General features: G+C 42.8%; 1 protein-coding gene across 3 annotated transcripts in view; it reads right to left on the reverse strand.

The window, feature by feature from the left end:
• MITF (melanocyte inducing transcription factor) overlaps positions 1 to 18,902 on the reverse strand; it is a 277,933-nt gene extending 259,031 nt beyond the window's left edge. For all 3 annotated transcript variants that reach the window (XM_038772375.1, XM_038772374.1, XM_038772370.1), the window contains exon 1: positions 18,702 to 18,902. In XM_038772375.1, coding sequence (XP_038628303.1) covers positions 18,702 to 18,805 — 104 coding nt within the window. In that variant the 5' untranslated portion in view covers positions 18,806 to 18,902. The remainder of the gene's footprint in view (positions 1 to 18,701) is intronic.
• Between the last annotated feature and the right edge of the window lie 455 nt (positions 18,903 to 19,357).

The following is a 19,357-nucleotide window of genomic DNA, read 5'->3' on the forward strand; positions in this document are numbered from 1 at the left end:
AAATGACCTCAACATGTTTGCTATTTCCATGAGCAAAATTCATAATGTGAATTAAAACTGCCCTATGACGATCAAGCTGTCTTAAGGAAATATTGCCTGGATTACACAGAAGGGAATTTAAAAAATAATAAAACCACCTAATTCATTTTGCCTACTGTTATTTGGAGGTTTTGCACTAAAGGAATAAATCTTTATTAAGTATCCTTTTTATGGTATTTGTTAAGCACTTGCTATGAGTCAAAATACTGTTCTAGTGCTGGGGTAGACACAAATCAATCAGGTTGAACACCGTTCCTGTTCCACATGGAGCTCACAGTCTAAGTAGAAGGTAGAACAAGTATTGAATCTCCATTTTACAGTTGAAGAAACTGAAGCACATAGGTCATAAAGCAGGCTACTGTTAGAACCGGGATTAGAAACCAGGTCCGACGCCCAGGCCCGTGCTCAATCCACTAGCTCATGCTCCTTCCCTTTACACATAGCACTCTGCTAAAGTCCTCTACAATATAAATTAAACAAGAACCCTGCCTTTTGGAAGGCTACACTAAAGTCAATGGCAACTATCAATACATACATTTGACATGTTAAACGGTACAACATAAAGAGGACTACAGCAAGAATATAAAATTGTTAATAATAATAATTATGGTACTTGTTAAGGGCTTTCTATGTGCCAAGCTCTGGGGCAAGTTAATCGGGTCGGACACAGCCCTGTCCCACATGGTGCTCACACTCTTAATCCCCATTTTACAAATGAGGCACAGAGAAGTGAAGTGACTTGCCCAAGGCCACACAGCAGACATGTGGAAAAGCTGGGATTAGAACCCAGGTCATTCTGACCCCCAGGCCTATGCTGTAGTGACTAAGCCACGCTGCTTCTCTAACAAATAAGCATGTTCTGGAAAGCTCTAATATGTGATGGTTTACTATGAAATGTGAATTTCTCCAAATTATGTAAGGAAAGAAATTTTCACTCATGAAATTTTCACTCCAGAAATTTTCAATAATTTCAGCTCTATTTGGGTAATATTTTTGAAAGTCTTTAAAGAAGGTGGGCTGATGAGCAGACCTGGGTAGATGGAGAGGAAAAGGCATTCCAGGCATTGGGCACTGCAAGCCTGAAGCTCCAAGTTGGGAAAGTACTGTGTTCTTCTCAAGCTAACCTACTCACTGTGCCTCAATTTCATCTTTCCTACCTCCAACCCACTGCTTACATCCTTCCTCCTGCCAGATATTTCCCCTCCCTCCATCTCCACCAGACCACTTGGCATTATCCTGTCCATCTTCCGTATTAGACTGTGAGATCTGTGAGAACAGGGTTTGTATTTATCATTTTTACTGTTCTCCTCCAAGGACTTCATAATAATAATTGTGGTATTTGTTAAGCACTTACTATGTGCCAGGCATTGTACTAAGCGCTGGGGTGGATACAAGCAAATTGGGTTGGACACAGTCCCTGTCCCAAGTGGGGCTCACAGTGTCCTTCCCCATTTTACAGATGAGGTAACTGAGGCATAGAGAAATGAAGCGATATGCCTAAAACCACACAGCAGAGAAGTGATAGAGTTGGGATTAGGACTCATGACCTTCTGACTCCAGGGCCCGTGCTCTATCCAATATGCCATGCTGCTTCTTGCATACAGTAGGTGCTCAATAAATACTATTTATTGGTTGACAGTGACAGGTAACATAGATGACTTCGCAGCAGTGTTAGGGGCACTGGGGCCAGTGAAGCAGAGGTTGCAGAGACAGGACACAAGCCTGGATATGGACTGATTGGGATGTGGGATGGAAAGACTAATATGTGCATTATTGTAGAGGAAGAAATAGCAGATTTTGGGTAGAAAGTGAATGTGGGTAGTGAAGGGCAAAGAACAGTTGGAGATGTCCCCAAGTTTCCTTGATAGGAAATGAGTGAGATGGTGGCATTTCACTTGGTAGAGTTCTTGGGAAGGGAGAGCATTTGGGGAATTTTCCTCAGACAGAGAGAAAATGTAAGGATTGGCTATATGGACAACACACTTGTGTTGGTGATAAAAGTGAGAATAATGCCTCAATGCCTCAATATTGATTGGTTACATAGATTAGAGATTGCCTACTAGGAGTACTTATATGCACTGTGGAATAACAGATATTTTAAAAAGACAATGGGAACTCCATGATCTGTATTACTATTTGCCTTTCTCACTAGTTATCCACTGATAGCTGCTATTGTAAACTTATGAGCGAGAGAAGGAGGAGTAATAACAATATTCATTATGTGCTTATTGGGTGCAGGGCACTGTACTGAGTGAACGGAAAGAATACACATGTGGGAATTAGACATGGTCCCTTGCCCTCAGAGAACTTACTGTGAGCAGGGAACATGTAAACTCATCCTTTTGACTGTAAGATCACTGCAGGCAAGGAATGTGTCTGCTATAATGTACTCTCCCAAGAGCTTGGTACAGTGCCCTGCACACAATAAGCGCTCAGTAGATACCACTGATGATAAAAATGAAAAGGGAGGAGAGGGGAGTGGTGACAGAGACAGGAGGAGAGACAAAACCAAACCCTGAGACAATAATAAAGACCAAGACATACCCGCTAGACTGTAAGCTCATTGTGAGCAGGGAACATAATATACTTTACCAAGCCCTTGGTACAGTGCTCTACACCCAGTAAGTGCTCAATAAATATGACTAACAAGACAAGAAACAGTAGGGTACGTGGCTAGAGGAGCAGAATTTCAGAATGAGGCCACTCCACAAAGGCAAGAGAGGAGATGGCCTTATGACTGTTTGAGTTGGCCTCCCATCCTTGCATATTCCAGAGCACTGACAAGACATGAAAAATTTTCAATCAGGGCTGAAAACTGGCCTTAAAGGGCACCTTCTGGCTCTTTGAAGCCTGGCCCCTCTCAAACCTTATCCCTCCAAAACTCCCTATTCACTCCCACATTCAAAGTGAAAAGTTGGTACCTATATTGTAAGACAAATAAAATGTGAAGAGAAGGAGTGTGGCCTAGGGGAAAGAGCACAGGCCTGGGAGTCAGAGGACCTGGGTTCAAATCCCAGCTCTGCCACTTACCTGCTTTGTGACCTTGGGCAAGTTACTTAACTTCTCTGTGCTTCAGTTACCTATCTGTGAAATGGGATTTAAATCCTCCTCCCTCTGACTTAAGACTGTGAGCCCCATGTGGGACAGGGACATGTCCAACCTGATTACTTGACACGTACTAAGTGCTTAACTACCATTTTTTTTTAAAGTGAGACATTTTGAAATGATTTTGCAATTCTTAAAAGGTTGGATAACAAACAAAACAGAGTGTGAAAATACAGCATTTAAGTCTACAGAGACTCAGTCACACCATGTCAAAAAATCAGGGAGAAGAAAATTTGCCATCCCTCTCATTTCCTGACTCACACTCTGTCTTTCACCTCCCACACTCTGACTCTAAATCCGGCTGCTTTTTCCTCCACAATCAGATCCACCTCTTCCTGTCACTTCCCAGGCTTAGCCTCCCTGCATCCAGCCTCTTTGCCATCAGTCTACCCAACGTTCTATCACTCAACTTCCTAAAAAAACTTCCAGTGGCAACCCATTTCTCTCAATCAAACCAAAACTCCTGACCATTGGATTCACTTGTATTTGTTTAGTGCTTACTATGTGCCAAGCACTATACTAAGCACCAGGGAAGACACAAGATAATTGGGTTGAACAAAGTCCCTGTTTTACATAGGGCTTGCAGTCTTAATCCCCATTTTACAGAAGAAGGAACTGAGGCACAGAGAAAGTAAGTGGCTTGCCCAAGGTCACAAGAGCAGCCAAGTGGCAGAGCGGGAATTAGAACCCTGGTCCTCCAACTCCCACACCCATGCTTTCAATACTGGACCATGCTGCTTCTCATGAAAGTTTGTATTCCCCTCTAAAAGTGAGGTTAAAGTTTATTCACACCCTTCCTCCTTCAAAATCATGAACATGAAGCAGAGGATAGTTGCACAAAGTTTATTGACTGTACTGCATATGTTCTAAATTTGGTCTCAGCCAATAAAAGAAGAATTATAGATCTTATAAAGTACCACCACCATGGAGCAAATGTAAAATGAAGCTTTCTGGCTGCCATCAAAAAAGCTAAGAATCTTTGGGAAAGAAAAAAAAAGGCTAGTTCATTTCATTGGAACTGAGACAACTAGAATTTCTACTTTGATGCTCAGGGCTGCCCTTACGTGCAATTGCTCTGGGTTCCCCCACTCCAGGGACCCCTAAACCTCTCAGCAATAACGGGTGAATCAGAGCAGTTGAGGACCATAGACAAAGTCCCCTGCCTCACTCCCTCTTCCTCGTTTGTCCCTTTGCCTGCTGTCCCACAGGATAGCAGCTGCCTGGAATCCCACCTGCTAGGTGGTGCATGGAAGCAGTGCCAAAGTGTCAGTCTGTGGGAAGGGGAGATTTAAGGGAAGAAGTTTGGTTCCTTAAACTCTCCCCTTCTCCACACTGGCAGCCTTCCGCTATCTCCCAGTCTTTCCTGACAGCATCCAGAGAGCTCAAGACCCTGAACTAGAGAGGGCCCCAATCTCCTGGAGAGTTCAGGGAGTTTCCAGCACATGAGGCATCAGGGTAGGAAGGAGACAGGAAGCTCAGGCCTGTGATTGCCCCTGCCCTTCTCCTGCAACCCCATGCGGCTTCACTTCCCCCTATAAGCTGTAAGCTCACTGTGGGCAGGGAAGGTGTCCACCTGCTCTGTTGTACTTACTATCCCAAGAGCTCAGTACAGTGCTCTGTACACAGTAAGTGCTCAATAAATACCACTGACTGATTGCCTGGAGGCTGGTACAGGCTGCAGACCATATAGTCAGTCAAGTCTTATTGATTGATAAATACGGTTGATGATGATTGAGCTCTTACCATGTGCAGAGTATTGTACTAAGCACTTGAGAAAGTACAATATAATAGATACATTCCCTGCCCACAACAAGCTGCCCTCAGTCCCACTTGGGAGAGGCAGGAGTGATGCAGCAGCAAACACAACATGGGCGGAGGGAGATATTTCCACTCTATAAGTACCCTTCACCTAAACGATTCCAAATCAGGTAAACTGCCCAACACCCCCACAAGAGATGAGCCTGCTAACACAGACATGTAACTTGTCTTCTGAAGATCTGGATAGAATGCCTTCAATTGCAGCTTGCAAAAACAAAAGTAAAAGTTTCCATAGCACCTCTTATTTGCAGGACTTCTCATTTTGTAAGGAAATGCACAGTCATGCCTAGGGTATGGGAAGTGGGACAGATGTCCCACTTTCAAAATGCTAGTGGCCACAATCTCTTTACCTCTCCATCTCTTGCAGGGACAGAGTAGAAAGCTGAGGATATGTGAGGCCACAGGGGGAACAGTCACTCCCTGCAGAGTCCTCCTCAACATACATCTTCTTCCACTCAATTTCGAGCATGCCATTGGCCAACTAACTAGAGGCAGTGCCAAAAAAGCAGTTTAGGGGAACATGATTAGAGTCATGTGACAAACACAAAATGCCCTAGCAAAGACCTTGGGATATAAGACTTCCATACACTTGGGCTGACAATTCAAGTTTAGCCGGGACAGTCCCACATGTTGCTAGGCGGTTCTGGGCAATTTTTTCAAAACGCACATGGAGCCCATGTGCTGCTAACTCTCTTGCTCGGTTTCAGAGAAGCAGCATGGCCTAGTGGATAGAGCATGGGACTGGAGTCAGAGGACCTGAGTTCTAATCCCAGCTCCACCACTTGTCTGCTGTGTGACCTTGGGGAAGTCACTTACCTTCTCTGTGCCTCAACAACCTCATCTGTAAAATGGGGATTAAGACTGTGTGAGCCCCATGTGGGACATGGACTGTGTCCATTCTGCTTATCTTGTACCTACCCCAGCAAATAGTACAATGCCTGGTACATAGTAAGCAATTCAATATCAAAAAAAAAGACAAAGTTCCATATCTGACTGGAGCTTGTTCAGTTTAGAACCTTCTGTTCTGAGGAAAGCAGAGGAAGGTGCTCAAGTTTGGAATGTCTGAGGGTGCCAGTTTTCAACAAAAAGAATAAGGTGAGTCTAGACATAGGTAGATGTAAATAACAGGGTGCCCAGACTGCAGCTCATCTGTATATAGAGTATATATAAGTGCTGTGAGAGGGTACAAATAATAAATCTGTGTCAGAGTTGGTGGATGGTTTGCTGGGACTTGGATTTGGGGAGTTAACTGGGGAAGGCAAGATCTTAGGAGGGCTTAAAGGTGGGGAGAGTTGTGATTTGTTAGACTGGGGGAGGATAAGAGGGAGACCCAGAGTGATAAGCACAGAGGTTGGAAAGTCAAGCGCGAGGAGGTACAGTTAGAAGGTACACTTGGGCAGAATGGAGAGGGCAACTTGGAGAGCAATGAGTGAGGAGGGCTGATATTTAGGATGGGAAAGTTTGTGGAGACCTTTGAAGTCAATGGTGGGGAGTTTTTACTTGATGCAAAGGGAAATAGAAAGCCACTGGAGGCAAGAAGACATGGGAGTGGTCTGAAGCTCTTCAGTTCATGAGGCCTGATCTTGCCTGGTGTAGATATCAATAGCCTGAACACAGTCTCTACACTGTAAACTCCTTGAGGGCAGGGATCGTGTCTACCAATTCAAATGGAGAAGCAGCGTGGCTCAGTGGAAAGAGCATGGGCTTTGGATCAGAGGTCATGGGTTCAAATCCCAGCTCCACCAACTGTCAGCTGTGTGACTTTGGGCAAGTCACTTCACTTCTCTGTGCCTCAGTTACCTCATCTGTAAAATGGGGATTAAAACTGTGAGCCCCCCGTGGGACAACCTGATCACCTTTTAACCTCCCCAGCACTTAGAACAGTGCTTTGCACATAGTAAGCGCTTAACAAATACCATCATCATTATTATTATTATTAAATGCATTGGACTCTCCCAAATGCTTAGGACAGTGCTCTGTACGCTGTAAGCACTCAACAAATACTATTGACTGGACTGATCACTGTTGCCATAGCACAGTTATATGGCTGTGAGGAATGGGCACCACTGCGACAGCACAACACACTAGTTGACCAAGTCTGTCTGAGGCAGACAGTCAACAGAAAATGGCACCACCTCATCCCAAATACAAAGAGCATGCAATACTGCTGAATCATGAACATCAAGGTAATGACACTCAGGGATCGGCTATGGTATGGTCATCTGATGACGATGATGATGGTATTTACTAAGCACTTACTAAGTGTCAAGCACCATTCTGAGAGCTGGGGTAGATACAAGGTAATCAGGTTGGACCCAGACCCTGTCCCACACAGGGCTCACAGTCTTAATCCCCATTTTACAGATGAAGTCACTGAGGCACAGAGAAGTGAAGTGGTATGAATGGACTATTAAAGAATCCCTAAGACACTTTTATGAAGCACAGACACATGCTGCAAAAGTGGCTAGAGGAAAAGACAGAGACTAAGTGAAGTCCAACTTCAAAACTTGCTCCAGTGACACTAGTGCTGGAGAACCCTCAGCCTGAGCTTCAGATCTGTCATTCCTCTATTCAGTCTTCCGAGGGCAAATGAATTGCTACAGCAAAGGAGAAATGCTCTAAGTCAGAGACGGCGTTAAGGGCTATCAACCAGCACTAACCCCTGCCCTGACATTTCCACAGTCAGTGGAGGTGGGGGATGGGGGGCAAGAAGGGTGTATGCTGCACACCTTGCCATTCAAGCTGTAAGTGATCAAATCTAGGCTCCTTTTCAACAAGAGATAGTATCACATATATGTAGACAGAGAGTCCTTTGTTTTCCTAAAATAATGCTAATGGTAAGATCCTATGGATGTGACTGACTTGCCCATCTTTGCCCAAGACATATTCTCTCCCATCTGCTGCCAGAACAGAACTTTGCAGATCTTTGTGATTATAATAAAAATGAAGGTCTATAAAAATCTATCAGGAAATGCAGATCGAGCTAAGAAACATGTGCCCAGTGATGGGGTGCCAAAACAGAAGAGACCCAGGTATGTGCTGAACACCCCAAGCCTTCATATATGTCTGAAAAGTGGAAAGTACTGAAGTGGAAAGCCAGATCAAGAAGCCAGCAGATCCTTTCAGAGACTAATAGACGGTGGCAACAGTGTGGTATAAGATTCCAGACAAGCAGTGGAATGTTGTCTAACCTTCTCTAATACCTTGGTTTTTGTCTAGCCCTTTTATTTCCAAAGGGCTCAAACCAATTATCTCATTTTTTTGTCTCATAACAACCCTGTGAGGTAGGTATTATTATTCCCATTCTGCAGAGGAGGAAACTGAGAAACAGAGAGGTTACAACACTTGCCCAAGGTCACTCAGCAGGTCTGTGACAGAGCTTGGACTTGAACCTGCATCCTCTGGCTACACCACACTGCAAGATCTGCACCACATCAGGCTCCTTATGCAGTTCCATCTGCATCACTTATGGGCAATATCCAACATCAAGTGACAAGACAAGATGATGAACGATGACATTCTGGAATTTAGTCCGTCTCCTATCATCAAAATTTTGCTGGGTAGGACAAATGAAGAGAATGAGCAATGGCAGGATAGCTTGTTATAAGCAGGGAATGTGTCTATCAACTGTTGTATTGTACTCTTCCAAGTGCTTAATACAGTGCTCTGCACACATTAAGGGCTCAATAAATACCACTGATTGAGAAGCAAACAGTTGCTATATTAAGAACTGAAATTGGGAAACCAAATGCTAGGAGGGCAAAGGAAACATTTTAAGGACACAGTCAAATAAGGCTTCAAACCATGCTGAACCAAAGTAAGAGCTTCATAACTAGAGACAATGAAGCGTAAGTGAAACAGCACATTAAGCACAACATAAGACAGCCTTATGTGCAAAATGTGACGAGGACTGGATTCCACACTGGTCTTTTCAGTCACACATGCACTCATAGGTGAGGCTCATCATCAACACTGCCTTCTTCGAATATGAGGGACAACTACAGGTTAATTTCCACAGGATTTCGGGGGCCATAAAGATTATCCCATTGATCAGTCAATCGTGTTCGTTGACATGTGCCATGTGAAGAGCTCTGTACTAAGCTCTTGGGAGAATACAATATAACAGACACATTCCCTGCCCACAATGAGCTTACAAGACAGTCAATTCTGCACTTTTTACTGTTGCTTATTTTTTTCTGATCAATCATATCCTCTTCATACCCTTTCAAGCAATCTCCAATCAAGTTTCTCTCTATTACCCATAACCAGAAAGTTATTGCTTTCAAAATAGAACCCTCATTACATCTTTACTTGAAGTAGTCTTAAAAATAATTCTGGTGCCTAAGTTGGGAGAATCATCCAAAGTCTCCGTGAGGTTAAAAAAATCCTGCTGAAATTTAAAATGATATTAAGTGGAAAATATATTTTGCTATATGATGGAAGAAAAAAAGTATGTCACTGCCTGAGGGATGATATATTTGATGTAAGCTTAGAGGGTAGGTTGTATGTGGGAGAGGAGGTTCTTCTTTTTTAATTTCTACACTACTTGACATTTATTAGTCCATGAAGACAGGAAGCATGACCTAGTGGTTTAAACACAGGACTACGAGTCAGGAGTTCTGGGTTTGTTTTTTTTGTACGCTGTATTTAAACACCCTGAGGACTTTGGGTATAGAACATTTTTGCAAATAAGAATTAGTTGCATGCCATAAAAGTTCTAAATTCAGCTATGCAATGTATTTATTATAAGGTACTTGTTAAGCACTTTTCTATCAAGCATTGAAGTAGATATAAGATAATCAGGGTGGACACAGTCTCTGTCCCACATGGCACTTCACAATCTGAATAGGAGGGGCTAAGATTTAATCCCCATTTTGCAGGTGAGATAGCTGAGGCCCAGAGGAAATGAAATGATTTACCCAAGGTCATAAAGCAGACAACTGGCAGAGCCAGGATTAGAATCCAGGTCCTCTGACTCCCAGGACTGTGCTTTTTCCACTAGGCCACAAAATTGAATAGCATTAAATTGAAACAAATATAAGGAACCATACTTGTCCAGTTTTAATGAAGCAAGGGTAGAAATAAGTAACTATGAGAATCTATCAGTTGCAAAGAGCAAGAGAAAAAAAGAGGTAAATTATAGTAGTTCACATATAGAGTTGTTCTATTCATTCATTGTAGAATAAAGTTATTCTACATAAGAAAATATCCTGAGCATTCAAGCTTCATAACACTAGACAGATTTATCTATTGTCTTCATATTTCCATTTGCAGATCAGTCGAAGTTATATCCCAAAACAGGTAGATGTAGGAGCATCTATCCACCTCTGCTTTTCCAGAACTAAAGCCTAAGACACTAGTGTAAAATACTATAAAATTTGGCAAACTAATTTGCTAGTACTAAAAAAGGAATCAAACAGAACACTTTAAAACTGGTTCATTAATAGATCACTATGAACTTTACATTTTATTCCTTCTCATTATAATCAATGGTATTTATTGTGTGCTTACTGTGTAAAGAGCACTGTACGAAGAACTTAGGAAAGTACAACATAGTAGCTATGCTCCCTGTCTGTCCACGAGGAGCTTTCAGTCTACACTTCTTTTTCTGACTTTTAGTCTTTCCAACTCACCCGTGATATCTGTGGAGGCAATCAACTTAAAAATAGCGCTCAGTTGACCAACTTAGGCTGTGAGCTCCATGGGACAGGTACTGTGTCCAACCTGAATATCTTCTCTCTACCCCAGCGCTTAGTACAGTGCCTAGCACATAGTAAGCACTTATAGTACCATTAAAAGAAAAAAAAGGAAAAAACAAGACTAACAGCAAACTAATAAGATATTTTTCTCAGTTTGTACCTCCTCCATTACAGACCCAGTAGCCACATATTCAAGTGAAGGGAGTATGTATGTTGGGACAGATTGACACTGTGCTTTGCTATTCAGTCATCATTTTAGAGTGAAGTAAAGATGGAAAATAAATTCTTCTAAAAAAGGAAGTTTGTTGGAAATTTCAGAGAATTGAAAATATTTGAGAACACAACAAGCTGGAAATTGAAAAACTGTTATTGACATACACCGTGATGTGGAAGCAAAACAGAATCTGAAAGTGTCAATGGTAATTGAGTTCACTGTGACTAAGCAAACAAAATATTAAAGAATTTATATAACAAAATATGGTTCACTAAAATTCTCTATTAACATGGAATAAAATCAAATACTTACATTATAAATTTTGAAATTAAATAAAGGTTGCTCTTTGTGCATGAGATGAGGTTGGAGTGGAAATAATAATGACGGTATTTGCTAAGCACTTACTATGTGCCAAGCATTGTTATGGAAGATGCATCCCAGGTAAATAACACTTTTTCCTAGTAGAAAAAAAAGTCTGTCCTAGTCACACTCTATATCCCCCATTACTGCCTAGCACCCTGCCAATTACTCCTCATTTTAAACTCTTGTGTTCCCTACTATCTTCTTTATATAGGCCAAAGACAGACAGACCAAAGATCTGGGGACAACTTACTCATTTCTGGAATGACCATAACAAAGGTGTTATTTTTGTATTCCCTTCTCCACCGAATGGAAATCCTGCTACAACAGCTTACTTTTTTGGTGGTGGTATGATATGGACAATAGGAGGTTGAAAGGGTTAAAACCTCTAATTTTTTTCCTCATCATTCTCAAATATGTAGGGACTGAAGCCTAGTGTGAGACTGTAAGCTCACTGTGGGCAGGGAACGGGTCTGTTCATTGCTGTATTGTATTTTCCCAAGTGCTTAGTACAGTGCTATGCACACAGTAAGCACTCAATATGACTGAAAGAAATATGACTGAATGAATGAATCTTGTATCTACACAATATCTAGTTTAAGGTATTTCAAATTACTGGGATAATAAAAATTGAGTGCTATTCTTGCCAGTGGTTGCAATGTGTGGGCCTTGGAGAGACGGGAGTAACAATTTCCCTGTGTTCCTTCCCAAGGCTGTGATCGAAGCAGGAGCCCACCGGCTACAGTCATTGAGTCGCCAGCCCAGGGAAAGCTCTGTGGTCAGTATCAGCACGGTACTAAATTGGTCGTGCTTATAAAGAAAACACACAGCACTCTCTAGATTGGACCGCCAAGTACAAGTAGGCATGGAATACTTGGGGGCAGACTTGGAGGGCGGGGGAGGAAGTCAGCAAGCTCCTGTGGGGAATCCAGGCCCAAACCAGTTCCTGCTTTTCAGGACTATAGCAAAAGGGTCAAGGGGGAAGGAATGGGGAGAGCAGAGCCGATTCAGTTCCACATATGTGACAAGATCACAACTACTGCAAAGCAGCCACTCCCAGATCTGGCCCAAAATGGCACTGCATGTCATCATGGCAAACTGAGGGGTATAGCCCACAAAGGGCCAATGTTTAGTAGTAGCATCTGTGCTGAGTATGAGAGGGAAGAGGTGCAATGATCCTCCCTCACTGCATAAACCCCAGAGAGGACACCCTCCATGAAGTTACCCTTCCTGTCCTACAACCCATGCCAGTTGGCAACTAGGGCTCAATATAACTGAGGGGTTTTGTTTTTCCCAAAAATATCAAATGATTTTGTGCGGTTATAATATTTAATGTCTGCATCACATAAGTCTTTTCTGAATCATACATATTTTATAGTGAACGTTACAGTAAGCTGAAAACATTTAAGTAATTTTTTTAATTAAAAAAAATCCCATCACCCCTTTTTTAATCAGAAAGAAAAAGGAAAGAAAAGAAGAAAAGTGATATTTTATAAAAATCAGAAAAATCAAAAGTGGGATTCATAAAATGTCATTTAAGTGTTTTTCACCAAACATTGCCAATTGTTAAACTATTATCGTTGGGTTATTCAAGGAAGAAATTTAGAAACTTTGATTTGTCCCAAGATACATTTTTTTACACTGAGACTCTGTTTCTGACTGTAAGCACATGTGACCTGTTCTAAATAAAGGATATTTTCCACTTCTTGCACAACTGGAACAGATATAAACATCAGCCTGAGCAAAACTGCATTGCAGAAGTTAAAAGGACTACAATACTCTTAAGTTCCATAAATAGCAATAATTGAAAAAGGATATCTCCAATAAAGAAAAATAATTCAACTTTATATCAGCTTATTCCTCAAATTTTCTTAATAAAATTTAAACATTTTGATCATCTGCTGTCAAAAGACCCTTTTTCTAAATCAGTGCAATTTTGCCTGTCAGAGATTCTCACCATTTTTGCCCTGTAAGTCACATTTTAATGGGACAATACCCTCATGTAATGGAAAGTTCTGCTAGAAAGAAGCCACTCTCCAACCAAATCACAATTAAACCAGCACCAGAAGGTGACTTTAAACCTTGGGGAAAATTGCTGATTGACTGTAAAGAGAAAGAGGACTAATGTATGCAAATGAAGCTTGGTGAGCCTACAGAAAATAGCATTTGGATGCCTCCATTTAGGTGACTCTTGGCTACAACATATGAAACTTAATAGTTGTCCCCTATATAGCTACTGCTGCGGGGTAATGCATCTAAAAATAATTATTCCAAAGGTTCTTGGTGATATTTTTGTGGTATTTGTTAAGCACTTATGGGCCAGGTATGTGCCAGGGTAGATATGAGCTAATCAGGTGGGACACAGTCCATGTGCCACATGTGGCTCTCAAATCTTATCCCCATTTAACAGATGAGTTAACATAGGCACAGAGAAGTGGAGTGACTTGCCCAAGGTCAAACAGCAGACAAGTGGAGGAGCTGGGATTAGAACCCAGGTGCTGACTCACAGACCCGTGCTCTATCCACTAGACTATGCTACTTCTCCACAAAGCCAAAGCAGTTATTTTTAAATCACTGGGCTCCTATATATAAAGTTTGATATCAGAATACTAGCAACTGTATAACTTTTCATACACTAGCAATGACAATGGGAACATTAGTAAAGAGAGTTGATTAAAATTGAGGAAACTTTACTACAGAACATAATTTGCCTTATTGGGAAGACAAACAAAACAAAAATCAATTGAGTCAACTTTAAAATCTTTTGCTCCACAAATTTAAAATCAAACTTTCCCTATTGTTCATTAAAATTTAGGTTAGGGTATTAAACAATACACTGATTTGTGTAAAGGAGAAGAAAGAGGAAACCAAATGTAAAAAGGAATTTAAATAATTCCAGTCACCAATCTCATCACATTTAAATAAAATATTGCTATTTGTGGGAAGCAGCAATGCCTGGTGGAATGAGCACAGATCAGGAGTCAGAGTACCTAGGTTCTAATCCCAACTCTGCCAGGTGCCTACTTTGTGACCTTGGACATGTCACTTTACTTCTCTGTGCCTCAGTTTCTTCATCTATAAAATAGGGATTCAATGCCTGTTCTCCCTCCTACTTAAACTGTGAGCCCCATGTGGGACAGGGACTCTGTACGACCTGCTTAACTTCTATCTACCCCAGAAAACCATAGAACAAGCTTCATCCATAGTAAAGGCTTAACAAAACCCATAATCATTATTATATCTAAAATGTCTAAAATAGGCATAAAGGTACTAAAGAATTATCACAATCAATTAAGGCCTTATAGATATATAGAGCAGTAGTGATTTCTATGAGCTTACAGGAAGCGTGCAGCCAAGCTCCCCCGGACCCAAAAAGAAAAAGCAAAAAAATACCATACTCTAAAATTCCCTACATAGTTTTGCTCTACATTCAAATCATTTAAATGGTGTAAACATCCCAAGAGCATTCAAATCTGCCAACTGGCACTGGGAAGAGAGTTGCTCGGCGCCTGTGCACAGGTTTTTACTGCTGAACTCAGCAAGTCGTGACTGAAGAATCCCAGTCGTACAAATGTGCCACTACCAGTTGATGACTCACTTGGGCTGCATTTGCTTACATCCCCAGGTTCGGTAGTTAGTTCCATATTGATGTCAATCCTGTAAAGCTTTCACCATTTAAAACCCAGGCAGGATGGATGGGATCAATGGGAAGAGTTTCCAGATTCATCTTTCCATGAGCCATCAGCTAGAGCTCAATCAACAATGGTATTTGAGTGCTTGCTGTGTGCAGAGTACTGTACTGATTGGGAGAGTATAATACAACCGAGTTGGTTGACACAATCCCTGACCACAAAGATCTTATAGTCTAGAGGGCTCTCAACATTCAAAACTAGAATCTTTCCATTGCTATCATATTGGAGTGGGGTGGGGCACTGGAAGAGTGGGAGACGTTGTAATCTTCCAAGGGTGTGGGGGGCCAGGGAGGGAAGAGGTAAAGAGCAGAGAGAGAGAAAGGAGGAAGGGGAGTGTCATCCAGAACTGTGTTATAGAACACTTTTTGGGCAGGATTTGCACTGCTGCAGAGAGTTCATTTACCAAGCCCAAATTCATTTACCTTACTTTGCAGGTGTGTGAATTAAGGACTTTTGATATTCAGCAATTTTACTTTGCTACAATTCATTCCCAGGAATTGACGAATATTTAAACAACTTTTTAGGTGACCTGAAGTATTTTTATAACAGTCCTCTACTTTTCCATTTCTCTTACCCAATACCAGTGATCTAATACGAGACGATGGATTTGAAAATACTACTCCAACTTTTCACCTTTTTAAAAACAAGGCCTTCCTTAGAAGTCAAATGTCTCCAGAAACATTTAAAGTCCTAGTGAAGTTAAAGCAAATAAATTGTTCAGTGCATTGCTGTTGATAGGAGTCAAAGATTTCAGAAGCATGATTAACAATATAGCATTTAAGAACTAATTGTGATATAGATGTAAAAACCTTTAGCTGAAGGGCAAGGTTATAAAACAGTGCAATTATGTCAACAGCATGTCTTTATTTTTATAAGTTTATAACGTAACGAATACCAGTGCTAGCAACATACAATTTACATGGTATTCAGAACTGACTGGATACAATAATATCCGTTTAGTCATTTTTCCTACTAGGCATCCTCCTAGAAGAAGGATGTCCTAAAACAAAGGAGAAAGGCAATGCACAGATAAAATGTAACCCTGCCAAAGTACCAAGGGACCGTCTCTACATGTTGCCAACTTGTACTTCCCAAGCGCTTAGTACAGTGCTCTGCACACAGTAAGCGCTCAATAAATACGATTGAATGAATGAATATAGGTGACACCAGTCTAAAAACATTATGAACAAAAACATTATAGACTCATTGATTCGCAAACTGTATTTTACTGTTTTTTTCCAAATGGCATGAATCTGTTCAAAAACCATGGTTTTGCTACAACTTTATAATTTAATTCTCTTCTATCACAAATCCTGCCCTTCACTTGTTTCTAGCTTCAAAGTGAGAAGCCATGTATCACCACATAGCCACTTTGCTCTTACATTAGTAAGCTACCTAGGGAGATGACATTCAACTTCATAAATAGATTTTACCAATTCTAAAAAGGAGTAGCACTGGATCTTTCACCCATTAGCTCTCTACAGCATTCATTTATTTTTCCAGATGGTGTTTTCCATCACTCCTTCTGATTAATGAAATGTATCCACTCTCATGAGAAATACTTTAGCAATCCAGTTAAGTCACTTCTTTGGCCTCCAAATACCTGTGCACACATAAACACACTTCAGAACCTTAATGAAATATGTGTGTATTTCTCTTCATACTGAGCATATGTGAGACAGTCAGAACTGCTCTTAGTACAGCACTACTCTCAGCTAAGGCTAGATAAAGATGAGAATCAACAATACCCCTTCACAATATCGTTAAAAGTCCCCAACCCCCAACACACACATCTACAAGGGCATACAACAAACTGCTATTGTGAAAAGAAACCCTAGCTAAAGGCTGTTTCTATGCTATCGCTGTATAGGAAGTTTCCCTTCAGTATTTTTTGGAAACATTTACAAATAGACTGATTCAGCAACCCAGCAAAGTTCTACTGCTCCCTGATTTTCTCTTCCCTGATTCTTGTAATCAGAATCCTGCTGAAGAAACAGATGGAAATAAACGGCCTTCGATTCTCATCAGAACGGGATGCTAAACCTATCTCACTCCCAACTATCAATTAAGTTGGCTGCACTTTAAATAATTTTATTGGCTGATCTTCACATCCAAGCTCCGATTGAGGCTGATTTCATCTCTTGGCTTCTCTACCCTCTAGCCCTCCTAAGTGGCCCTTGTGTTTGTCTGGCATGGAAAGGGAACTATGGCTGAATAATTTCAATGCGAGTCTTACCTTGAAAATGAATATACCTCCTCCGCTTCCACCAAAATATCTATCCTGACCTTCCTCCCCCTTTGAAAACATTACAGCTTAGAAACACAGGTAGCACTGACTAATTAAACTCAGCTGCCAAGTTTAAACCACCCTCAAAATTCCTGCTGAACCATCCTGCCAATTCCAGGAAAGCCGAAGAATTCAGGGTCAGAAAAGGCCTAATAGCCCCTTGGACACCTTTACCATCATTTTCAAGGGGCATGGAAGCACCGGGAGTAGATCTGTGCCTCCGGTTCTCCACACCTCCTGCTATCGACCTTCCCACCCTTGATATCGCTGAATACTAAAACTGGGAGCAAATCAACCAAGAAAAAATCAAGGGCTCCAGGGACATACCTGAGTTGATAAACCACAGCACACTCCTGGGAACTCTGGATTGAGTGGTAAAACGCTCCCCCTTTTCACAGGAGATCTCTCCGGAGGGGAATGACTAAGAGAAAAGATCCCTCCTCCGCCCGGCGACCAATCTTGACCCGAGCGTATAGCCCGCAGGTAGGGGTAATTCCCATGGGGGCGGGGGAGGGAAAGGAGAGGGAATCAGCTAGGCGGATTTTCTTAACGGATTGGCGATTGGCTGATTGGGAAGGGCTGGCCGGAATCCACTCCTTCCTTCCATATCAAGTCAAACTGGAGTTTCCCCAGGTCCCCTTACACCCCTCATCGGCCCTTTGGGTTCGCTGGCTCCCGAGCCGGACAGGCCAGGATGGCTCAGAAATCTCTGATCTCTTCCCCCACCCTTCCACTGTCCGAGACAGGGTGCCCAGATCTCTCCCGTCAAGTCCCTATTTCCCAAGAGTCGCTGTCTCCTCCTCTCCCATATGCGGGCGAGCTCTTCTAGGGTTTCCCCTAAATGTATCCCTCCCGACCCGAAAGCGCCTCCGAGATGAGCTCTCTTGCCCGTTTGGGATCGGGGGAGAGCGCCCCCCACTCCCCCGATGTGCGATCTCTTTGCCCCGGGAGATTAGAGGGAAAGACCGAAGGTAGGGGCGGTTCGAAAGGAGTTCTCTCCGCTTGGGGCAAGGGCACCGGGTCCTTAACGCTAATAGGAAAGCAAGCGAGTTTCTATTTCCCAAGAGTCGCTGTCTCCTCCTCTCCCATATGCGGGCGAGCTCTTCTAGGGTTTCCCCTAAATGTATCCCTCCCGACCCGAAAGCGCCTCCGAGATGAGCTCTCTTGCCCGTTTGGGATCGGGGGAGAGCGCCCCCCACTCCCCCGATGTGCGATCTCTTTGCCCCGGGAGATTAGAGGGAAAGACCGAAGGTAGGGGCGGTTCGAAAGGAGTTCTCTCCGCTTGGGGCAAGGGCACCGGGTCCTTAACGCTAATAGGAAAGCAAGCGAGTTTCCTGGGGGCGGGGAGACAAGGGATTGGAAAGGAGAGAAGAGATCTCTTGATGTAGGGTTGGGGGACTCCTGGGCAGGAGATGCCCGCTTCCTCCCCCAGGCACCGGGCAATGCCCGTGCGACCCCGCGCGGTGCCGCAGCTCTCTGTCACTCACCTGCTTTTCAGGGGCTGACTTTTCAACTCGTAATACGTTTTGGGTTCTTCGTGAAACTCCTCCCCGACTTCGAAATCCGGCACAATCCCCGACTCCGTCTGCATCGCTCTCGCTTTCCCCGACCCCGGGACCGCCGATCAGACACGGAGAGGGAAAGGAGGGAAGGAGTTTAAGATCTGGGGTTGGTGAGGTAGAGAGGGGAGAAAGAAAGAGGGGAAGCCAAGACAGATAACGTTACCCGTATGCCCAGCGCCCCTTCGGAGTGCCAGCCACAACCCCCTCCCTCGATCCCTCCTGCACTGTTACTTTACACACGCTCACCCGGGGGGGGGGGCAGAGCCTGGGTGCTCCTGGGATCCGTAGTTCGAGAAAAGGTTAGGTCATTCTCCGCCGAATAGGACAGTGTCCGCCCAATGAACTACAACTCCCAGAAGGCAACGCAAGGCGAGGCAACGTAGTGGACACTAGCGTGTGCAATTCTTGTTTAGACTCATAGTCAATGTCAGTGGCTTTTTTTTCCTTCACTTGCTTCAAGGGTATCTACTTGAACATTTCACATTCGTGGTAGATATAGTCCCGCTCCCTAACAATCGCTCCCGAGGCTTAGATCTGTGCTTTATCAGCGAAAGCAAGGTCTATTTATTAATTTTTTTAAA

Source organism: Tachyglossus aculeatus, chromosome X1 (genome assembly GCF_015852505.1).
Source record: "Tachyglossus aculeatus isolate mTacAcu1 chromosome X1, mTacAcu1.pri, whole genome shotgun sequence".
NCBI lineage: Eukaryota > Metazoa > Chordata > Mammalia > Monotremata > Tachyglossidae > Tachyglossus > Tachyglossus aculeatus.